This window comes from Monodelphis domestica, chromosome 7 (assembly GCF_027887165.1).
Source record: "Monodelphis domestica isolate mMonDom1 chromosome 7, mMonDom1.pri, whole genome shotgun sequence".
Lineage (NCBI taxonomy): Eukaryota > Metazoa > Chordata > Mammalia > Didelphimorphia > Didelphidae > Monodelphis > Monodelphis domestica.
Genome location: NC_077233.1, coordinates 183,352,956 through 183,374,841, shown reverse-complemented (window position 1 = coordinate 183,374,841; position 21,886 = coordinate 183,352,956). Strand labels below are relative to the sequence as shown.

The 21,886-nt window shown below is 34.7% G+C and overlaps 1 protein-coding gene across 6 annotated transcripts in view; it reads right to left on the bottom strand.

Moving 5' to 3' along the window:
- The window catches only part of CLEC16A (C-type lectin domain containing 16A), a 248,519-nt gene that overhangs the window by 109,502 nt on the left and 117,131 nt on the right, over positions 1–21,886 (bottom strand). For all 6 annotated transcript variants that reach the window (XM_056806144.1, XM_056806145.1, XM_056806146.1 and 3 more), the window contains exons 17-18: positions 18,027–18,155; positions 8,942–9,062 (exon numbers count right to left, since the gene is read on the bottom strand). In XM_056806144.1, coding sequence (XP_056662122.1) covers positions 8,942–9,062; positions 18,027–18,155 — 250 coding nt within the window. The remainder of the gene's footprint in view (positions 1–8,941; positions 9,063–18,026; positions 18,156–21,886) is intronic.

Genomic DNA, 21,886 nt, shown 5'->3' with positions numbered 1-21,886 from the left:
TCAATCAAGAAGCATCTGTTAAATGCCTACTAGGTGCCATATACTTTTTAGGAGCTGTAGATACAAATAAAATGCCACTGAAAGATACAAAGTCACTATGAAGGAAGGCAGCTACAAAAAAAAAATGAAATATATTTATAAGAGTTTGGGAGACAATATCCAAAGTCTTTCAGTTCTCTAGGGGCAAAGTGTCCCAAGTGGCCACAAGGAATATAGCTAGGCACTCTTGTTTGAGAAACAAAGAGTTTACATTCTATCATAGGAGATGACAAGGATATGTATACTGGCCCTCCACACAGGAACTGAGAGGTGAGGATTACTAGTATTGAAAGGAAGGAAGCACAACTTTAGAAACCGCACCAGTTTAAGTTCAACTGCCAAATGCAATTATATACTCAACTACCTGGGTGGCCTTGAGCAAGTTATTGCTCTCTCTGGGCCTCAGTTTCCTCATCTATAGAAGGGCAGGGTTCAACTTGAAGGACTCAAGGTCCCTTCCAGCTTTAGATGTCTGGTCCTATGACCTGTGTCCATTTAACTGCTATGAAAGATGTAAACAATCAGAAAACAATTTTATGGGCATCAGAAAAGTCTAAAGGTCAGACTAGTCATTCAAATTACATACATTTTTCCTGTCCAAGAACTTTGGAAAGTCCCAAATGTATTTAGAAAAATGCAAAGCATAGTTTAAAATCTGAAAGTCAGGTATGGGTAATGAAAACGGATGAAAGAAAAGATAGCTTTAAGTATCACACTGAATACAATTAGGAAGATAAGACTTTTCTATAAAAGCATTTGTCAGGGGGAGGAAAGAAGTAATGTCTATTTTAGAAGGATTTAGGCCCTATTTAGAAACACTGTATCCAAAACGGATCAAAATGTGAAAAACTCTTTCCAAACTCAATTTCAAGGTAAGAATTTCTGCTTCTAATTATAAAATTAATACTCCTATAAGAATTGAATTGAAAGCCACTCTTGTCTGATGAGACCTGAATGATAAAACAAGTAGTTCCATGACTGGTGTTAATCTAATGCTTGAAGTTTTAGCCCTAGAAGCGCAATATTTTCTTGTAGTTTTAAAATAGTAAGACAGGTGCCTGTTTTCCTACAGTTTAAGAACCAGAAGAAACTTTAGAATCTAAACCCTATCACAGTGATTAACATAGGAAGGACCTAATAAATGTTTGCTGTCAGATCCTCATTTTCCAGGTTAGAAAACTGAAACACCATGAGGTGGCACAACCACAACTGACAGCAGCCTATGTTCAGCTCAGGTTTCCTGATTCTCAGATCACTGGCTTTTTACTCTCAATCACATTTGCTTCTCAAAGATATCATAAATATGCCATTATTAGAGAGATTTTCTGTAGGCTTTTTATTTCTTTTGGGAAAGATACTGGAGAAGTTGATATGATAGGGGAAATCAAGAACATAAAGGCTTACTGCATACACATGTATCTGATTCTAAGATGCACCACAGCTTAAGTCATTTACTACATTATGCTCTTCCTACAGTTTCCATTCACAAGGTACTCCCTCCAACATCTTCCCCAATGGGAGCACATTCACTTCAACCCCTCTCCCTTATGGTGTCACCTCACTACAGACTAACAATGTTATTAGACAAGTCATATAACACAGAATTCAGTTATTTGAAATTCTCTAAGAGGGGAGGATTTGTTTCTTGGTCTGATAGCTGATCAACCACAAAACACCCAAAACAAATCTCTTAAAAAGTCTGAACAAGTGGCAGACAACATGACCTTTAGTAAAGGTCTCTAGTCAGAAGAATAGCAGTTCTCGTGTGTAGTATTTTCTAACTTAGTCCAGGAAGCATACTTCCCTACTCTCCTTAACTGCCTTCTCTTTCTAAATTATTAAAGCTTTAAAATAACAACTGCTTATGAATTCTCAGGTAATCTTAAAAATCCCTAACAGTATTTATGACATCCAAAATATCTGCTGGTAATGATGGCTAGGAGGCTGTTAAACGAGAAGTTTTTTATCCTCTACACATCTTTCAGGAAGATAAAGAATGAAAGAAGTAAATTTTATAATTTTTGCTACTACAGACATCTTAAAAACCTCCTACTGAGGAAAAACCAACTGAAGTGTTTAAGATGTTGCTAGGAACAAAAGCCACACAATTTGCATCTGTTATTTTGTCCAACTAAAAGACAGCTAAAAAAACCCTTCTGCTTTCTTATAAAATACATGTTAGGTGTAGATAGCTTGAAGCCAATTCCTCTGATGTATTGTGATATCGAAGGACAGATTTGTAAACCAAATTTCATTTCTTATTTCTACTCAAACCAAAGTTGAAATGACGACTTGGGCTTTAATGTTCTCCAAGTTTCGAACATGTAACCATTTTTTAAAGATGAACAAAACTGGGAGTAGAGGTGGGAGTAAGGTGGGAGGGGAAGGTTGGAAACACCAATTTACAGAACATTAAAAAAAATTTGATATGGTTAAAGTGCCCAAATACAACTTAAAGGTAGATAAGATATAAGTTACATACCATGAAAAAGAAAAAAAGTTGTATTGACCCATAAACTTAGAAATCAATGAATGACAAGAACAGAGTGAAATGATTATTATTATTAGAAATAACTTCTACCTGAGCAAATTTTTTAAACAACTAAGACCAATAGAAACTAAATAGATATAAAGTCAGTAGCCCCATTTTTAGGAAAGATTAGCACCTGGTCTTTGACAGATAGTAAATATAACTTAGTAAATATAACTTTAAAGGGTAAAGATTAGCATACTCTTTTCCCAAATTGTTTTTATAAGTTCCCCAACACAGACTACACATAGAAAGTCTGTTAAACAGAGAAATAGTTTTTGTCTTTTTCCAGAGAAATGTTCCAGATTTACTCAAGTACTTAAAAATAAGTCATCATATAATTTCTGTAGAACATAACACTAAAGTACCTCTATGATTGTATTTATAAAAACTGGGAAAGATTACAGGAATATACATTAAACCACATCAATGAACATTACTGAAAAATGTTATAGCAGACAGGTACCAATCAAATAATCAATATGCAGGAAACAACTACATCATCCTGTTTTAAAAGTACAAACTAATAATACAATTTGATTTACTTTAAGAAAATCCACTTGAACAAAATTGACAACTGTATTATAATCACATTTCCAGTCAGTTTATAATACACAAATTTCATTTCTCCATATATCTATTTCATTTCTGAAAAAGGGTCAGCAGTATTATTCATCAAACATTCAGAGAAGAAATTTAATTCATAGCGAGAGGGGAAATGATGTTAATTTTACATTATCATTCCATTGGAGAATTGGCAGTTTAATTCAAACATGATCCTCTTTCTTATTAGTACAGCATATAGCTCTAGTTGCAAGAAGGTAGATAAAAGAACTTGCAGTAGAACATTAATAATGTAAAAAATAAGAATGAAGTGACTAATTTGCAAAAACTAAAATTTAATCTACATTCTGTGTGTATTTTAAAAATCTTTGCATAATATTTTATTTGACCAAAACAAAAAACAATTTAAATTCTTATTTCAAATTCTGTAGGCAATGTGTCCAATAGTCATAGTTAGAAGAATTTGTGAATGGCAACAATAAAACAAAATGCACAGTCTGTGTAAGAATTCATTTTAGTGATATTTATGCCATGTTAAAAAGTTTGGCCATTAGAGCTATCTAAAACCACTAAAGCTTTAACACTTAAAAAGGCCAATTTCATGTTAATGAAATCACCTTAAGTGTTTATGAATAATTAAAGTGGCTGTTATACTTCTTGTTTTAATGCTGTTTTCCCATATGAATATATTTTAAAATAAACCGATCAAATCTGAATTGCATTCTCTTTCAAGAGAAAACAACAAAATGGGGAAAATATTACCCACAAAAGCCACAATGGCCACATGCACTCACTTTTCAAATGCCACATATACACTTGCCTCTCAAATTTCATTTTAAATAAGTCAGGTCATTCTCCTATTTCTATATTCTATTGCTCAAGCAACTCTCAAAGCTCTGTCTCTAATTCTTGAACTTGAATGCTCAAAAGATCCATTTTATTTGGAATTGGCTTACTTTTACCTTCATTTTCTAAGATTAATATTATCATTTCATTCTTAATGTAGTTGGATGAACTCTTTGACCTGCACCTTTTATTAATCAATTACCTATCTACTCCATCAAAATTTCTCACCCCACCCCCCACCAAACCACTTGTATTAGAATATACTTAAATCAACTAATGGGATAGATGAAAATAAAATAATATATTAAAACCCACTATTTGTAATTACAAAGTATTCTGATGATTATAATATTTAGCATATTAATTAGCATAGCTAATTTTTCAGACTTTCATATTATTATTCCTTTGTTCATAGTGAAAAATGTTGAGCTTTTAAAAAAAATGTCATTTATAGAATAAATGAGAAAGTACTGAATTAATTGTATGGAAAGAATTTTTGTACAGTGACAGATGGGACCATGGCAATTAACAATGGATAGCCTGAAACAAATGCTATGGAAAAGGTCACTTACACAGGGACCAAAGTATATGATTAAAGTTGCTGAAACTGACTGGCAGGAGACAGTACAATTTCAGGTTAATACAAACCCAGAGCAAACATTTGACAAAAACTCTAGTTTAACCAAGTGTTAGGTATCCAGATCTATAACTAAAGTATGCTAAACTTAACAAATTTTGAAATAAAGAATAAGACTAGGAATTAGAACAAAGAATGATACTAAATTTTCTAATTCTGTCATTATTTAGCAATTTAGACATTGTCTTAGGTAGTCTGGGTTTTTTTTTTTGGGGGGGGGGCGACAAAACAATTTGTAGCTTGTAGTCCTCAGTGGTATCCTGATTATACCACCCTACTTGCTGTCTGATTTGCCTAAGTTTATCATTTATTAAATGAGGCTTTGAGTTGGTGGCTTGAGTTCCCTTCCAGTTCTATGATTCTTTGAAGAGTGTGCTTTTATGGTACTTTCAGAAGTGATTTAAATTCCAAAAAGTCCATTCAGACAAAAATTAATGAACCTCTGTTAGACTTGCAATTTTTTCAAATATTTATGATTTGTTCAGTTAGTTATAACATGGTACCAATGAAAGTGATAGTATGGGTTTGAATCTTAGATAATCAAATTAGTTTCAGAGTGCCATGTTCATAGATGGGACCCCTAATACTTGGCCAGTTGCTTTACAAATGTTTGCAATCGATCATGAGAGAGACAAGCTAAAAGTTCACAGATATGCTATCAATAATTCATTCATCCTACTAGAAAAAAAACTGAAACTGCATAAAGTGGTATATAAGGATGATATTACAAATTAGGTCTTGTTAAATTAGTTTAGAGATAAGAAGTCGAGAAGCTAGCTTGAGAAAGAGTAGCTGAGACAGAGAGTCAGTTTCAAGTCTAGTGGTGTTTTTTGGTGACAGTTGGTCTCTGGCAGTTGGCAGAGTCAGATTTGCTCTGAAGGCTGGCCCTCTCCCTCTCTCCCTCTCTCCCTCTTTCCCTCTCTCCCTCTCCCTCTCCTTCTCCCTCTCCCTCTCTCTCTCTCTCTCTCTCAAAAGGAAAGGAGAAAAAGACCTAAAGGACCTAAATGTTTTCCTTTCTCAACTCAGGAAACACTAGTAGTGACTATCTATTGCTGTTTTTTATAGATTGTTTTAACTCTGAGAGACCAAAGAAAGACCTGGTCTTTGTTTTGGACTCTAAGGCTCAGAGTCCTAATTTGGTTCTTGCTGAGGCTCAGCAAGCTAGCCTTTGTTATTTTTATAACTTAGAGACAAAGTTAAGAATTATAAGCTTAGAGTTAGAAATTCTTTTTATCCTTATATTTTCGATAAATATTTTATTTTTTTTATAATAAGAGTCTCCTTAGCATCCTTATGCCTGGCCCTGAAGAGAAGTTATTTATGAGCTTCACTTCACTGATATAAATTGAAGATACTTTGTAAGCACAGCAGAGTATCTAAAATCAGTTTACAAATAATAATCAATTCATTGCTCTAGTATTTTTACATTCATTCTATTTTTATTTTTACAGGTAGCATCACCTCTCTATGGAAAATTAAGCAATATGTAAGAATTTTAACAAAAATTATTAATTTAATCCTAGCATTAGTGGGGTTCTTCTAATCTCTGCTCCTATACAACTTTCAGTATCAATATTACTATGAAACTCAAAACTGTGGGATGAAACTAGGGAGAAGGAAAAGGCATACCTAAGGGATGGTTACAAGTTTTCCAGTTTTCCCAGAAATTATATTCAAGGCTAAGGAATCAGAAATTTTATGTTTATTTCATGGTCATCAAGAGAATTCTTTTTCTACCTCTTACTTTCAAACCACTGAGTCTGAAGTTCAAGAAACTGCTCCAAAGAATCATTTGAGAAGAACATAACACCAAACAAAGCTTCTCTGGTAGCATCTCTGAATCTGGTCACAGCCCTAGATTTTTTTTTATTGCTATAACAAACTTCCATTCAGTTTGGAAGAATTGGCTCATTCATGCTGGACCTGATTTGGCCCAGCCTGGTCAGAGTTGACTTTTTAAGCGATAAAGGAATTAACATTTTAATGTTGAATTTATTCAAAGCAGTGGAGGCCATGATTATTGCCATATTGCTTCCCATTCCCCTAACAATAACAAAAATATGCATTTCCTCCCTAGATCAAAATACTCATTTCTTTAACTGAGACATAACAGACATGGGTTTCAGTTTCACTAGATATAAAATGAAATGACTTATTAAACTAAGGCTTCCCCTCCCACACGCCCAAGCTCCAATTCTAAAATTTTGATCCTTTGAAATTTTATCTCTTAGGATATAGAGCCAGTTTCTTCCCTAACAACATAATTTTGGTTATTTTTTATTAACATCCATCTTAATGTTTCTTTTTAAATGCCTAGTATATTCTATTACAAACATACTCTTATGCCATGTTTAATAAATTACATTTTAATCCAATGACTGGCTGGCCTCCTTGTCATTCCTTGAACATGATACTCCAGCTCTCAGTTCTAGTAATTTTCTTTGGTTGACTCCTATCCCTGGGAAGTATTCTCACCTTATCTCTTGTCTACTGGCTTCTCTGGCTTCCTATAAGTCCCAACTAAAACCCTAACATCTACAAGCCTTTCCTAACTCCTCTTAATTCTATGCCTTTCCTCTGTTAATTATTTAATATTTTTCCTGTATATAGTTTGTTTGTACATGTTTGTTTGTTTGTTGTTCCTTCACAATATTGTGAGCTACCGGAGGGCATTACATTGTGAGCTCTTTGAAGGCAGGGTCCTTCTTGTGTTCCCAAGCACAACAGGTACTTAATTTGCTGAATAAATATTGGTATTGTCATAATATTAATAACACAAAAGTTTCATGAAAAACCACATTTTTTCCTTCTTTCTAAAAATAAGAAATTGTAATACATGTATAACCCATATTGAATTGCTTTTGGGAAGAAGGGAGAGGAGACAACATGAAGCATATAACTTTGGAAAACTTATGTGTAAATATGTTATTAAAATAAAGCTAAAACTAAAAGTAACAAATGGCATATTAATTACTGTTTGAAAAAAAATCTGTCAGAATCAGATATAATTTTTTCAAATCAACCACCTTTATGGAAAATCATCCTCTGAATGCCCTTCCTTATAAGGTTGTTTCTAAATCTTTAGAAATGATAAAAGTATGATCCACAATAAGTACTCTTACCACTAACTTTCAATTATTAAAAAATGTTTGTTTAGTGCTTGCTTTTAAAAAATTTCCTGGGATAGTTCTAGTATTTTTTTAGTTTGAAAGGTATATGTTTTCAGTTTTTAAGAATCCATAACTATGTGCTTATTTTCTAGACTTTAATCTCTCTATGATATATAACATGAATATATATATATATGTATATATATATATTTGATGTGAAATCAAGACAAGTATAGAAAGAAAGTCATTAAGTTATTAATGGGAGGATACTTCAAAAAGTTCAATGAAATGATCCCAACTAGTCAGCTAATTAAAATTGGTATGTAAAATACTTTAAACTTTTATTTCAGTTGGTTATCCATAAAGGCAAAGGAATTTTCACCTCATTAATAAAAATGTACACTATTTCAACTCAAGAAAAACTTTTTTGTTTCATCACAATCAAACTAAGCAACATAATAAAACCCATACATTCTAAAGCCCTTGAAGAAATTCATATTGTCATCTATCAGAGCTGAAAAACAGTTAAAAGGCCAAAGGCAGAGGAAATGAGACAGGTAGCATAGATGTGAGAGCTAAATTGTTTAAGATTCTAAGAAAGGGTAAAACGGAAAAAAGAATAGATATAAGCAAAGAAAATAAATATAGTTAAAAGGTTGAAAATAAAAGTAGAGACAGTAAAAACTATCTTGCATAATTAGCTGATGTTCTATTCTACAGATACAGAAAAGGAAAAAAAAAACTATTGAAATGTTCAGCAAAATTGGCAGCTAGTTGGCACAGTGGATAGAATGCTAGGCCTGGAGTTGGGAGGATTTAAATTCAAATCTGGTCTTAGATACTTCCTAGCTGTGTGACCCTGGGTGAGTCACTTAACTCTGATTGCCTACCCCTTGCCACTTTTCAGTCTTAGAATTGATACTAGACAGAAGAGGTTTAAAAAAAAAGAAAAAAAGAAATATTCAAAGAGGTTAAAAATTAAAAGAAGCCATATACTATTTGACCTCAAAGTAGAGAAAAATACAGGCCATTTTCTTCTAATTAAAGTAGATATGACACAGATGTAGTATAGTTACTAAAATGACTGTCTATCAAGACAAAAGTCAAATGTTTATACATATATATATATATATATATATATATATATATATATATACCACCCATAAAGCATGTAGTTAGCTTCTCCACAGTTACTATTAATGAAGGGCTACTTACTCAGATCTAGAACATCATCTGTTTTTATCAGGTCTTCTTCTCTTGTCAGTGGTAACTGGGTTTCTGGTTCATCTCGAAGTTGTAGTGACAATGAGCGGTACATGAAGAAAACTCGAATTGCCTAAAGAAATATGTTTAAAAAAAAACAGTAAAATTGTAGTGGCATTTAAGATTATCAAAAATCATGCAAAAAGATCTAAATGTCATGTAATTTGTAATAAATAAAAGGTGGTCTGCAGGTTCAACACCAGAGTTATAAGCATTTATTAATAAAAAGAGAGAGGATAGAGAGATTTTAGCCTTATTCATTTAAGGTAAGATCAGTTCCCAAATTTCGGCACTGTGTGGTCCCTGCTTGCCAAGGGCCAGCGGAGGGAGGCAATCTTTTCAAGAATGCAAGTAAAAGAGCCTTCTCTCCTTTCCACACTTGCCTTTTAAACCCCACTAGCTCTTCCCTCCACAGCAACATTGCACGTTGATGCTAATGCTCATGATGATACTCATGCTGATGTGGTAGGGCCAGACTCTATATTTGGGATCAATGTTCCCTAAATAATTTCCTTCACATAATCTTGATAAAATACACACACACATAGACACACATATACACGCCTCCCCCATTTCTTTTAGTTTTACTCTTCTGGCATAGGTTATTCCTGTATAAACAGGGTTTTCATGGCAAGAGTAATTAATCAATTAAGTACCTACTCTGGACCAGGATCTGTGCTAGAAATGGGCAAAGTACTCTCAGATGTATTTTTAAGAATATATCTTATTTTTCCAATGAACAAAAATCAATTATCTCCCCCCCTTCCCCTAATCACTGGAAAAAATAAAAAACAAAACCAAAAAAAATCTTGTTAACAAATACAACATACATTTTCTTATGGCAGGATTTTTTGGGATAGTAAAGCATAGGAAACAAAGTAGATGCATATTAACTGGGGAATGATTAATCAAATTGTTGTTCCTGAATACTGAATACATGAATTATAGAACATGGAATATTAATATGTTGTGTGTGTTAAATACATAGCAGGGAAAATTTCCATGAACTGATGCAGAGTAAAGTAAGCAGAGCCAAGAAAACAATATATACAGTGACCACAATGTAAATGGAAAAAATAATTGCAAAAATTAAGTGAGGGTATCAAAATTATAAAAATCAAGCAGGACTCAAAATGAAGAAATATGAAATAAATCCCTTTGTCGAAGTGGGAAGTATAATAGAAGGATTGGGAGGGGAACAGGGGGAATTGAAGGAGAGAGAGGGAAATGGGGAGAGAGGATGAAGAGATTCTTCTTCCCTCTCTCTTTTTCTGGGAGAGAGGTAGCCAAGTCTTGTCTCCCTGACAGAGGGAATGTCTCCTCAGAGGATAGTTCTGGGAGATGGAAGACAAGACCTGAAGAGCTTAGCTTTGGTAAGATGACCCACTGACTCTCCTTTGGTCCCAGCTATTGTTGAGAAGCAGGATAGATTCTTCTACCTCTGGTCTCCTTAGGGACATCCACTGTCACTTCCCTTTAGAAACCTGGGGGTCACCCCACTATCAAGGAGAGATGTTGTTCCTTGGGTTAGGCAGTTTGGATCACTGGGATCCTGAACTAACCTTCCCTTTTTTGGGGAGAGATGTGATTCTCCCCAAATCTTCTGCCCCCTTTCCTAGTATCAGAAACCAGACAGACTTAATTCTAAAGTAGTACGCAATTTATTTGAGTTCATGCAGGGAAGGAGAGTTAAGGGTGTCAGGCAAGGAAAAGGAAACCCTAACACTTGTCCCCTCTGGCAGACTGGCCCCCCCAAGTTCTCAGGGTTCAAGGCACTCAGCCTCAAACCCTCTTCTGGACAGCTGCTGGTTGATCCCTATTCCTCAGCTAACTAGCTTTTAATTCAGGAGTCCAGGAACAGGTCAGGGGGAGAGAGAAATCTTAGGGAAATATCTGGATGGCTCTGGCCAGAGTGAGTACAAATCCAAAATCCCCTGGAGAATTCAGGTAGTTGTTCTTGAAGAGTCTTAGTGGAGGTATTTTTGGGTCCCAGAAGGAATAACAGGTCCCAAACAGATGGGCTCTTTCTCAGCTTCCAGGAAAAACACCTTCCTTCTTCACCTCCCAGGCTGGAAGACTGCTGACCATTGGCTTCAGAGTTCTAACCCCTTTAGAACTCCCAGGCTTCTCTCTCTGCCCTTCCTCCGCTGCTCTTCAGCGGATCTCTCCTTTAGCCTGGCTTCTCATTGCAACCCCCTGGATCTCTCTTTCTTACATTACATAAGCCCAAAGGTATCACACATTGCATGTTTTTGGACTTTTACAGTGCACTGATGACGTGTTGATTTTTTTACTCTTTAAAAAGAACTATTTGTTTTATGGGGCTGGCTCTCTGGGAGAAAAAGGAATGCCTGGGATAACTATGATGAAGTAAGGAACTGAAGTCATCAGTCAAAATATAATTAAAAAAAAAAAAACAGAAAGTCATTTAAAACAAAATCCGAAATTAACTTTATCTAAAAATAAATGACTCATTCTTCAACTTGAGTACCCCACTTCTATTTGTTTTCAATTGTCCAGAGTTAATACATGGCAAGACTGAAATAGGAGAAAGTGATTTTAAAAAATTAGTTATTTTGGAAGGATTTTTAAAACGATGCCTACCTAATAACTTTTCCTTTGGAGTGCTAAATGATTTCAAATTACTCTTCTTTCCATTCTCTAACCAACTGTCTAGTACAGCATTAAAACAGCCAATAAACAGCCAACTAGAGTCACAGAATTTGCATCTGAAAGGAACTCAGAAGTCATTTAGTTCAACCTATACCTGAAAGGAATCCCCATCACATTTGACAAGCAGCCATTCAGCCTCAGGAAGGAAGGCAGTAAGACCAAAGGAAAAGCAGTAAATGATCTGTCATCTACAATTTAGACAAGTAGTGAATATGAGTTGACTATGAATAATTAATTTTCATATAAGTCAAAGATGCCTTGGGCTCTTTGCTATCCTCACCAAAATAGAAAAGGAAAAAAGCACACTCTAGATTCTACCTTATTTAAACTTTGTATTGCCAACAAACATTTTCAAATTTCAAAAAACAATTTCAAAAGGAAAAATACATTAAAATTCCTTCAAGATCAGTGAAGGTGATTTTTTTTACTTTACTTCCTTCCTTCTTTACTTCCTCACAAAAAATATTGCTCAGACTGAGGTTCCTCTTTTTTCATATGAGAAGAAATAAACATTTTTTTCAAACAAGATATCAGAGTGCCTAGTAGTTATGGTCATAGTTATTAATGTATTTGTGCAGGTAATCTCTTTTCCAATCCTAAAAAATCCCTGAACTCATTAGTTCAGGGGTAGCTAGGTAGCTCAGTGGATTGAGAGCCAGACCTGGAGATAGGAGGTCCTAGGTTCAAATCTGGTCTCAGGATACTTCCTAGTTGTGTAACCCTGGGTAGACCACTTAATCCCCATTGCTTAGCCCTTGTATCTATTCTTCCTTAGAACCAATACACAGTAAAAATCAATGGGTTCACTAATCCTTTGCCCCCATTCTTGTGTAAGATGTTTATCAAGAGTAAGAATATGGGAATACTACAATCTATTTCACTATACTTAAGCCATTTCACTATACTTCTGGGGTCACAGTTTTTTAAAGTTCAGATGAATAGGACCACAACTGTGATCAATTGTGAAGATTCTTATTTCATCATCTCTAAAATAGAAATTTAGTCGAGGAATTAAATGTCTCTTCTAGTTCTCAAATTGTGAATGATAAAGGTTTTCATTTAAATATCCATATAATGGCACTTTCCTCATAACCCCACCTATAAAGGTACATAGCATAAATATTGCCTCTAATTAATAGATAAACCCAAGGCTTAAGGAAATTAAATGGCATAGGGCTAGAAAGTAGGGAAGTTGGCACTTGAAATCAAATTATAAGTTCAATTCTCCTTCCACATACTATGTTATATGAACAGACAGGAAAGTATTCTTCCCCAAAGTCTTTATTTTTGTTTGCATAAAGTTTAACTTCCTAAATAAAGGATCAGGGAGCTTAAACAGGTCTAGCTCATACATTTAGCTCTTCTAAGGAAAGTCTTAAGTAATACCAATGCTTTTTTTAAAAATAAAAACGTTTGAAGCTAAATCACCTACGTAATGATGTACAAGAAACAGAAAATAATATAATCCCATCAAGTGATTGTCACTTACCCAGGGGTCTAATGAACTCCATACATTTAGGCTAAGCAAAGACTGCTCTTGACAGAGTTGCCCTAATTTGCTACAGAGTACAAGAAGTGGGTGGCCACTGACAAGTTATATAAGTTTAAGCAGTCAAAAAAATAGTTCTGCTCATGTATATAATATAGGCAAACCCCTAACAAATTGTCAGAAAGCAGAAGTCTCATTTTTATGTTAACACTGTAAAAGGACATACTTAAGCAAAAAAAAATAATAATAATAAGATCCTGATCTGGACATGTGAAAATAGAATCCTGTATGTTGTTACTGTCCATTTCTTTAAAAAGTGAAACCCAAGATACAAAATGTGTACTGAATTTGGCTCAAAATACAGGTCTTTTTGGTAAAACATCTGTTTTCACTATGAACAACAAATGGGAAATATTTCCAGGAATATTAAAAAAAATAAAAGCTCCCATTACATTTCCTGTTTCTTATGCAAATCCTTAAAACAAAGTATTAAGCATAAGGATACCAGGCACAATGAATATATATATTTTTAATTGAACTCCTTCTTCCCCTCCCCACACCAACATCTGGCAAAACATAGATTATAGCTTTCATGTTTACATTTCTCAGTTCATTTTCTGGAGGTGAACATTTGCAAGTTATTCTTCAAATGTTAAAATCTGTAGATGTTTATAATGTTTTCTTGGTTCTACTTGTTTCACTCTTCATTATCTCAGGTAGTTCCTTCCAGGTTTAAAAAAAATTAATCTGCTCATTGTTTCTTATGGTGCAGTAGCATTTAATTACAATCATATACCACAAATAATGGACATTCCATCATTTTTTAGTTCTTTGCCACAACAAAGAGAGGTGCTATAAATATTTTGGAACATATAAGCTCTTTTCCTTTTCCATTATCTCCTTGGGAAATAAGACTTAGCAATGATGTTGCTGCATCTAATAGGCACTATGAATATTAAAGAGTATATATGATAAAAGCAGGGTATTACATTTCTAAGAAAGCAAGACGAAACAACGTTGATTAAATCCTGCATGAGCAATAATACACATTATCAACATATGCCTTTTCAGTCTGTCTATGCACCTAGCAGCTCTGTCATGATGGCCAAAGGTAAATTCTTATGTCTTTTCCTCTTGAACTCACAGACCAAAAAAAAAAAAATTCGAAGTCTGGACAAATTCTGATGTTTTTGATTCCCTTCTCTTCCAACATAAAAGTTAGGATTCCAAATGGTCAGGTAATTTCAAACAATGATGGTCAGATCTTATATTCTTACATATTTGCCTAAGAGCACTAAGAGTTTAAGTGACTTGTCCAGGGTCACACAGTTAATATCCTAGAAGCATGACTTGAATTCAAGTCTGCCTCAATCCAAGATGAGCTACTTACTATCTATTTGATGAGAAAAAAATATATAAAATGTAAAAATATGTTAAGATTACCCGAGGAAAGATAGATAATGTGTTTTAAGTTTTGATTTGCTAAGGAAAATGTCAAATGATAGAAAGGCTTAGAGAAAACATGCATGTTAATATGTCATTGGTAGAACTCTGCATTAGGCCAGCTATTCTGGAAAACAATTTGGAACTATTTCCCAAATGTTACTAAATCGTGCATATTCATTGACTACAATAGGATATACACCATGAAGTAATAATATAAGAAAGAAGAAAAGGACTTACATGTATAAAAATATTTATATTAACTGTTTTTGTGGCATTCAAGGACTGGCAAATAAGGAGAATTTCCATTAATTGGAGAATGACTGAACAAATTATGGTACATGAATGTGACAGAATACTAGTGTACTATAGTATACTATACTATAGGTAGTATAAATATGTAGTATAATGAAATGATGAAAGGAGTAGTTTTAGAGAAACCTGAGAAGAGTTGTATGAATTGATGAAGAGTGAAATGAGCAGACTCAAAAGGACAATTTACACAACAATTTATACAACAAAATGTGAAGAGAAACAACTTTGAAACCCTTAAGAACTCTGAGCAATGAAATGATCAACCATGATTCTAAAGAAATCATGAAAACATGCTACCTACATCCTAACAGAGAAGATAGACTCAAAGTATAGACTGAGACATATTTTTTGGCATGGCTAATAAAGGAATTTGTTTTGCTTGATTATAAATATTTGTTACAAAGGCATTTGTCTTTTTATCTTTTTCAGTAGAGGTGGGGGAGAGGGAAGAGGGAAAGAAGAAGGTGGATTTTTGATAATTAAAAATTTTTAAATGTTAAAAAGTTATTTTTATATTAAAAATGAAGGAAAGCTATTGTCTTACATATAAAATTAAATTCTTCCTTGCCTTCATCTGGGTTAGGTTTCAAGTAACAACATGGATCAACCAATCAACATGTATTTATTAAGTGTCAACTATGTGCTAAGCACTGTGAATGCAAAACAAACAAAAACCCAGTCCTTCTCTCCAAGAAGCTTATGTTTCATTGTTAGTGGTGTTAAAGGGAGATTTTGGAATAATTAAATAGGATATAGCATACCATAGTGTAGAGGGGTTTTATTATTTTGAGAACTAGTTAATAGGATAGAATTTAAAGGTAAGTATTAAGATTCATGAAATTGAACTCAAATAAAAAAGGGGACAACCTGTTAAAGGGAGATTTTGGAAGGAAATCATGTATTGCAATAGTCATGCGAAGCTACATGGAATGCAGGGAATGTGGAGAAGCAAGAGCAACCCTGAGAAATTGAAAGTTGGAATGTTGGGAAACTCAGGTCAAAGTTGCCAGTAGATCTATGACGAAGTAGTTAGCCACTACTTGACAGAGAAGTGATGGACACAAAGTACAGAAAAAGACATACATATGTGAACTACACTCACTGTGTATTTCTTTTGTTTGACCATATCTATTTGTTAGCAAGGCCTTTTCCTCCATATTTTTAATTAGGGAGGAAAAGGGGAAAGGATTAGCAATATTGATATAAAAAAACAAAAAAGGTCACAGAAACATTTTTTGAAATGTAAAGAAGAAAACGGGGGAAAGTTTGGAAGGAAGCACAGAGAGGATAGTCCTGAAAGTAATATGTGGAAGTTACTATATGCTTTTTCAAACAAGGCAAAGGGTATGAAATAGAGACTAAGTTTCATATACAATCCTTTTTTTCTATTGGGTTGGCCTATGACCCCTCCTGGGTAGGGAAAAGGAGACACTGGTAGAAATTCTGGGGAGAAAAGCTCTAATGGGCCTGGTTTCAGCTGGGTTTTTATTAAGGATTTTTTTAAACAAAACTTCCTTGGGCAAATGTTGAGGACAAACTTCTTAAGTATGACTAAAATGAGGCTTCAAAATATTTAACTCAAGGTGGCATTCCTAATCATTCATGATTTCTTGAACCTTCCTGGTTAAAAGCAGGTGATGCTACATAAGATAACGTTTTGTAATGGTGACATTTTCCTATTACTTTCTTGTCTGCTAGATGTTAAGGCTGAAGAGAAAAAACAAAGTTTAAAATATGAAAAATAATCAGTCACTGAAATGCTAGCTTAGATAAGAAGCAATGACAGATGAATTTTGTATCACCTAAACTGATGTCTGATTGAAATGAAATTGATTCTACCAGGTAATTTTTTATACATTGCAAACCTCTGAAGGCCTCATTCGAAGTAGACCAAAATGGCATATACACAGGCAGAAGTTCTTAAAAGGGCTGGATCCTGTGTTGAGGTCTGTGGGCTTGGTTAAATAATAGTGAAGGTAGGTATAGCAAGAAAGATGATTTTAATGTTACTTCCACATTTTGTAGATGTAGTAGATAAAAGATTATAGGAATAAGGAAAATGAGAAAATACTTTGTTCCACATGATAAGAAAGAAACAATGAGGATAGCAACAGTTTCTTAGGAAAGGGCTATTTATCTTTTAGAAAACTGTAAGTAAACCACCAATGCCTCTATAGTATACATACATGGCTGAAGTTAAAAGAAACATGTAATCTGCTAATGGGTGTTTACTTCAATGAATTTCTCTAAAACATCCATTAAAATTAATTGCCTCCATTGAATGATTTTCTAGGAAAATATTTCAGTGCTTTCTAAGAAAGAAACCATAACCTTACAAAGTAAGATAAAATATCAGGAAGAGTGCAGAGACAGTTTCCTAAACCAAATGCTTTAGAGTAAGTGCTGATAAGAACACTTTACAGAGTGTTCTTGCAATTAATCTGCTTTCTTACACATTCTTTTCAGCAGACAAACAAGAATCACAATGATATATGACTATGTGTAAATCAAGATTTGTTACCAACAAATTATCAAGGAGTATGGAATTCATTTCTATTTCATTTGACACTGTACTCACCAATCCCTTATTTCCCAGTTCTCAGTTATGTGCTGTATTGTAGACTGACCTAGTTAATCCTTCTTTCAATTAATACTTAGTGCCAAAGGAAATGAATTCCAAATCTGAATTACATATAAACAGCTTAATCATTCTATAGAAAACTTAGATTGTCTGATGGGTAATTTGTGGTATCTTATCACAGCATCACAACAAATGGGAGGGAAGAGAAGGGAATAAATATTTATTAAGCACCTACTCTGTACCTGGAACTATGCTAAGTGCTTTACAAATATTTCATTTGATCCTCAAAACAGCTGTATAAATTAGGTGCTATTATGATCTCTATTTTACAATTGAGGAAACTGAAGTAGACAGAGGGTAAGAGACTTGCCCAAGGTCACAAAGTTAGGAAGTGTCTGAGGCCAGATTTGAATACAGGTTTTACTGAGGCACAGAACACTATCCACAGCAATACCTACCTGCCTAGAGTACATATTTCACTGTGACTAAGTACTTTTCACCTGAACATTTTAGAAGAAAAACGAAAATATACTCACTCTACGGGTTCTTTCTACATCACCACATGGCAATCGCTTTACAAAGTCAATCCCAGTTAGAGGTGTTCCAGTTGGAGGAAGCAAGATAGAGGCATCCATCATTAAATATTCCACATTCATAGGCTTAATCTATTAAAGAGAAATTCAAGTTAAATATGAAAGTTGTGTATCAGAGGATATTTGACAGATTATGCTAGTCATATTTATTAAACAGTACAAATTAAGTGTCTCAGGTTATATGAAAATTAAATAAACATATGCCTCGATTCAACCAAAAAAAACATATACTATTGGGGGCGGGGTAAAGGTCCTCATGCTATATTAAATTATAAAGACATTCTACTAATTATCTACCATTTCCCTACCTTACTCACACACACATCTTACCCTTAGCATTCAATATGACAATCTAATAAAAGTTCCATTTTCTCTAGAAGCTCCCTTTTTTCCTGGCTTCTTTGTGTCATTCTAACCTAAACTGCCTTCTTCTTTCCCTCTATCCAAATTTTATTCAGCCCTCAAGGTCCTCTCCTCCTCAAGACCTATCTTCTACATGAAGTCTTTGATAACAATTTGAACCCACCCAGGCATTGACTTTCTCTGAATGATTATTGCATCTAGCACTGCATAGTTAGTGTTTAATTGTTCCATGTGTGTACTATCCAAATATACTCTAGGCCTCTTAAAGGTAGGGACAATTAAAAAAAATCAGCAACACATCATTGATTCAGCATCTTTAGAAGCCTGAGTAGTTCCATACAAGTGAATGTTTAAAAATGGAGATATTGTGCATTCCCTAGCTTCATTTAAACAGATTTACAAAGCATAAATTGACCTTTGATGACTCAGGGTTATCATACTAAAAACTATTATTATAACTATACTGGGCAGTAATTCAATGCTGCTTTTAATTTTTTTTTCTTGAATCTTCCTAAATGTCAGAATGTCAGCTATCCCTTTAATTATCATCACTGAATGCCTCTAGAAAATACCTTGTCATTCATTTCTATTCTAATTCACTATGGGTTGGAAAAACCAGATAAGCAAGCTCATTGAGAGCTGTACAGTAAACAAGATCTGAACAACAAGTTTCTGAGTGAAGGGTCCAAAGTAAAATGCTTGGCTTTAGAACTGGGTCTTGAGGGTAATTACTTTGGAGCTAAGTGACAAGCAGTGAATGGAGTGGCTAGACTTGGAGTTAGGAAAACATCTTAGTTAAAATCCACTCTCATATACTTCCCTGGATGTGCAATCCAAGGCAAGTTACTTAAACTTTTTTGCTTCAGTTTCCTCAACTGTAAATCTAATAATTGCCATCTATCTCACAAGGTTATGAGGATCACATTTGTAAGACACTCAGCATAGTTCCTGGAACAAAGCAGATACTTAATAAATGCTTATTCCCCCCATCCCTCTCCTTCCTAACTCAGAAGTCTTTATTTTTTTTCTCCTGGTGAAGCTTTCCCTTGAGGCTTAAAATTACCAGCAGGTTAAATACTAAACAATTATGAGCTTGGACAGATTAACACATTTGAAACACATTTGCTATAGACTTTGTATTCTGTTATATAGGTAATGAGGAGCTGCTGAAATTGTTTTGTTTCGAATCAAAAGAATGGCAGTCAAAACCAGGCATTATACTTAGACAGCTCTATGGTCTTATTGATGTGTTTTCATTCAAACAATGCAGATTATAATTTATGTATCCCTACTTATCTTGTTCAGGTCCTCCCATATGTTTTCTAATACTAGAACCCTTCCTCAATTTCTCTTGATGTCATAAGGATACCAATGGCATCCACACATTGCCCTACCTCAACATGATATAGAGGTGACCCTGCCTTCTTGAAGGTTATGCCAGAAGAATGAAAGATCTGGAAAGTTATACCAAGACAAAAGGACATGGAGGAAGGAAGGAGATATAGGAAGGAAGGAGAGGGAGGCGGTTGGCTGATCTGATCATTCCATCAATATAACCCTCAGTTAATTCCCTAATACAATTTGGCACCCTGAAAAGACTGTACCCTACCCTATAGAGAGGAAGCCAAAAGAGAAAAGACAAAATGTTCATGCAGATAGCATGTGGCATGATGGTGTTAGCCATAATTGCCTGCTACTGGGTATTGTAAAGGGTGAAATTATGGTTGAGACTGAAAAAAATCTAAATTTAAGTGGTCACCAAGGGAAATCCCAAATAATAAAATACCCAAGTCAGCTGCCAAATTTTATAGTGATTTAATTGATATAGTAGAGAAGATTTTAAGAAGAAGGAGGAAGGAGAGGGCTAATACCAGGCAGGAAGATAGGAGATCTAGAAAGTAAGGTTTTGAGTGTGAAGGAGGAAAAAGTCAGCCTGGCCTCCAAAGATGTTGGAATGCTTAGCACACTGCCAGCCAGAGTCGTCTCTCCAGGGAAAGAGAAAGAGGCAGAAACTGATGTGCCTTATATGGACGTTTTTACATCACTTTTCTATTCGTCTCATCTGTACCAAAGAGAACTTAGCTTGACTTAGGACAGCCCAGAGGTCTGTCCCTTTTTCGCACATGTCTGTTGAAGGCCATCTCCTCAGATAATTAAATCTTGAGTTTGATGCAGACCTTTCAAAATCTTGTTAAACTAAGTAGGGTGGAGAATGTGGAGTTTCCAAGACCTGATTCTGTTATTCCAAGTATCTCCATTGTTATTGATCAGGAAATAGCTAAATCAGATCTTCTAAAGAATGGTCTGATTAGGGTGGAATAGTTTTAAAATTCACAATATACAATATCTTATACAGCACTATGACCAATATAGTATTGGAGACGATGGGGTATGTATCAAATACACTCCTGATGAATATGCCATTTCAAAACAATACCATCTTGTTGGAAGTGATCACTCAGGTTTACATTTTTACCATGGCTGCTATACAGACTCTTACTTACATGAAGAACATCTATAAGTTTATGGTACAAAGGACAGCAGCACAACTCATGGTAGTGGACACTAACTTAGAAGATCTTGTAAAGAATACATGTGAAGAATTTTTAAAGAAAAAGGGTTTAGATCAGATCAAAGTGGGAAACGGACAGGCAGACAATGTAACAAAAGATAAAGAGAAGAAAGTCAAGAAGAATAAGTCGGGTGCATAGGGCAATGACAAGGATAAGGTCACTAGTACAAATAAGGATGCTGAGAAAATTTTTCCTTTGAAGGTCATCACAAAGATCTCAGACACAGCAGGACTTTTATACTCCAAAGTCCACAAACAGCTTACCACACAGGAATTGGATTCCATTAGGAAAAGATTCCCAAAATTTCTCAGAGTCCCATAGATTGCACAAGGAAGTAAAAAGGGGTTTTTGGATCTTTGAGCCCAGTTTTGATGGCACAGAGTTCTTTCTGTCAGAGTTGTTCAGCCCCCATAAACACTGTCAGTTTATTGACAAAACAAGATCTGACAGCACCCTGATGAGCTGGTCAACAGAGGAGCAAAGAGAAGATTTTGACTTCTCTAACCTGGCAAGCATGACATATCTCAGTACATGCAGGGAGGATTTGCTCCAGGCAATCAAAATGTTTTGCTCCAAGCCAAATGCATGGGGTAAATTTGATAAATTGGTCCAAGAAAAACGGAACACCCTGCCACATTCATTGACCACCTCTCTGAAACTGCAGAGTCCATTATGGGGATAGAAAAGGACTCAGAAGAGTAAGCAGCTCATGTCAGAAGGCAATTTCTTAGGGGTTGCACATCGTGCCTAAGAAATTTTTTCAAAACCTATTTCTCTAAATATGATACAGTGACTCTATCTGAACTTCAGGACTCTGCATTATATCTTTATGACAGTCATACAGAACAAAATAGGCAGGTGTTAGAA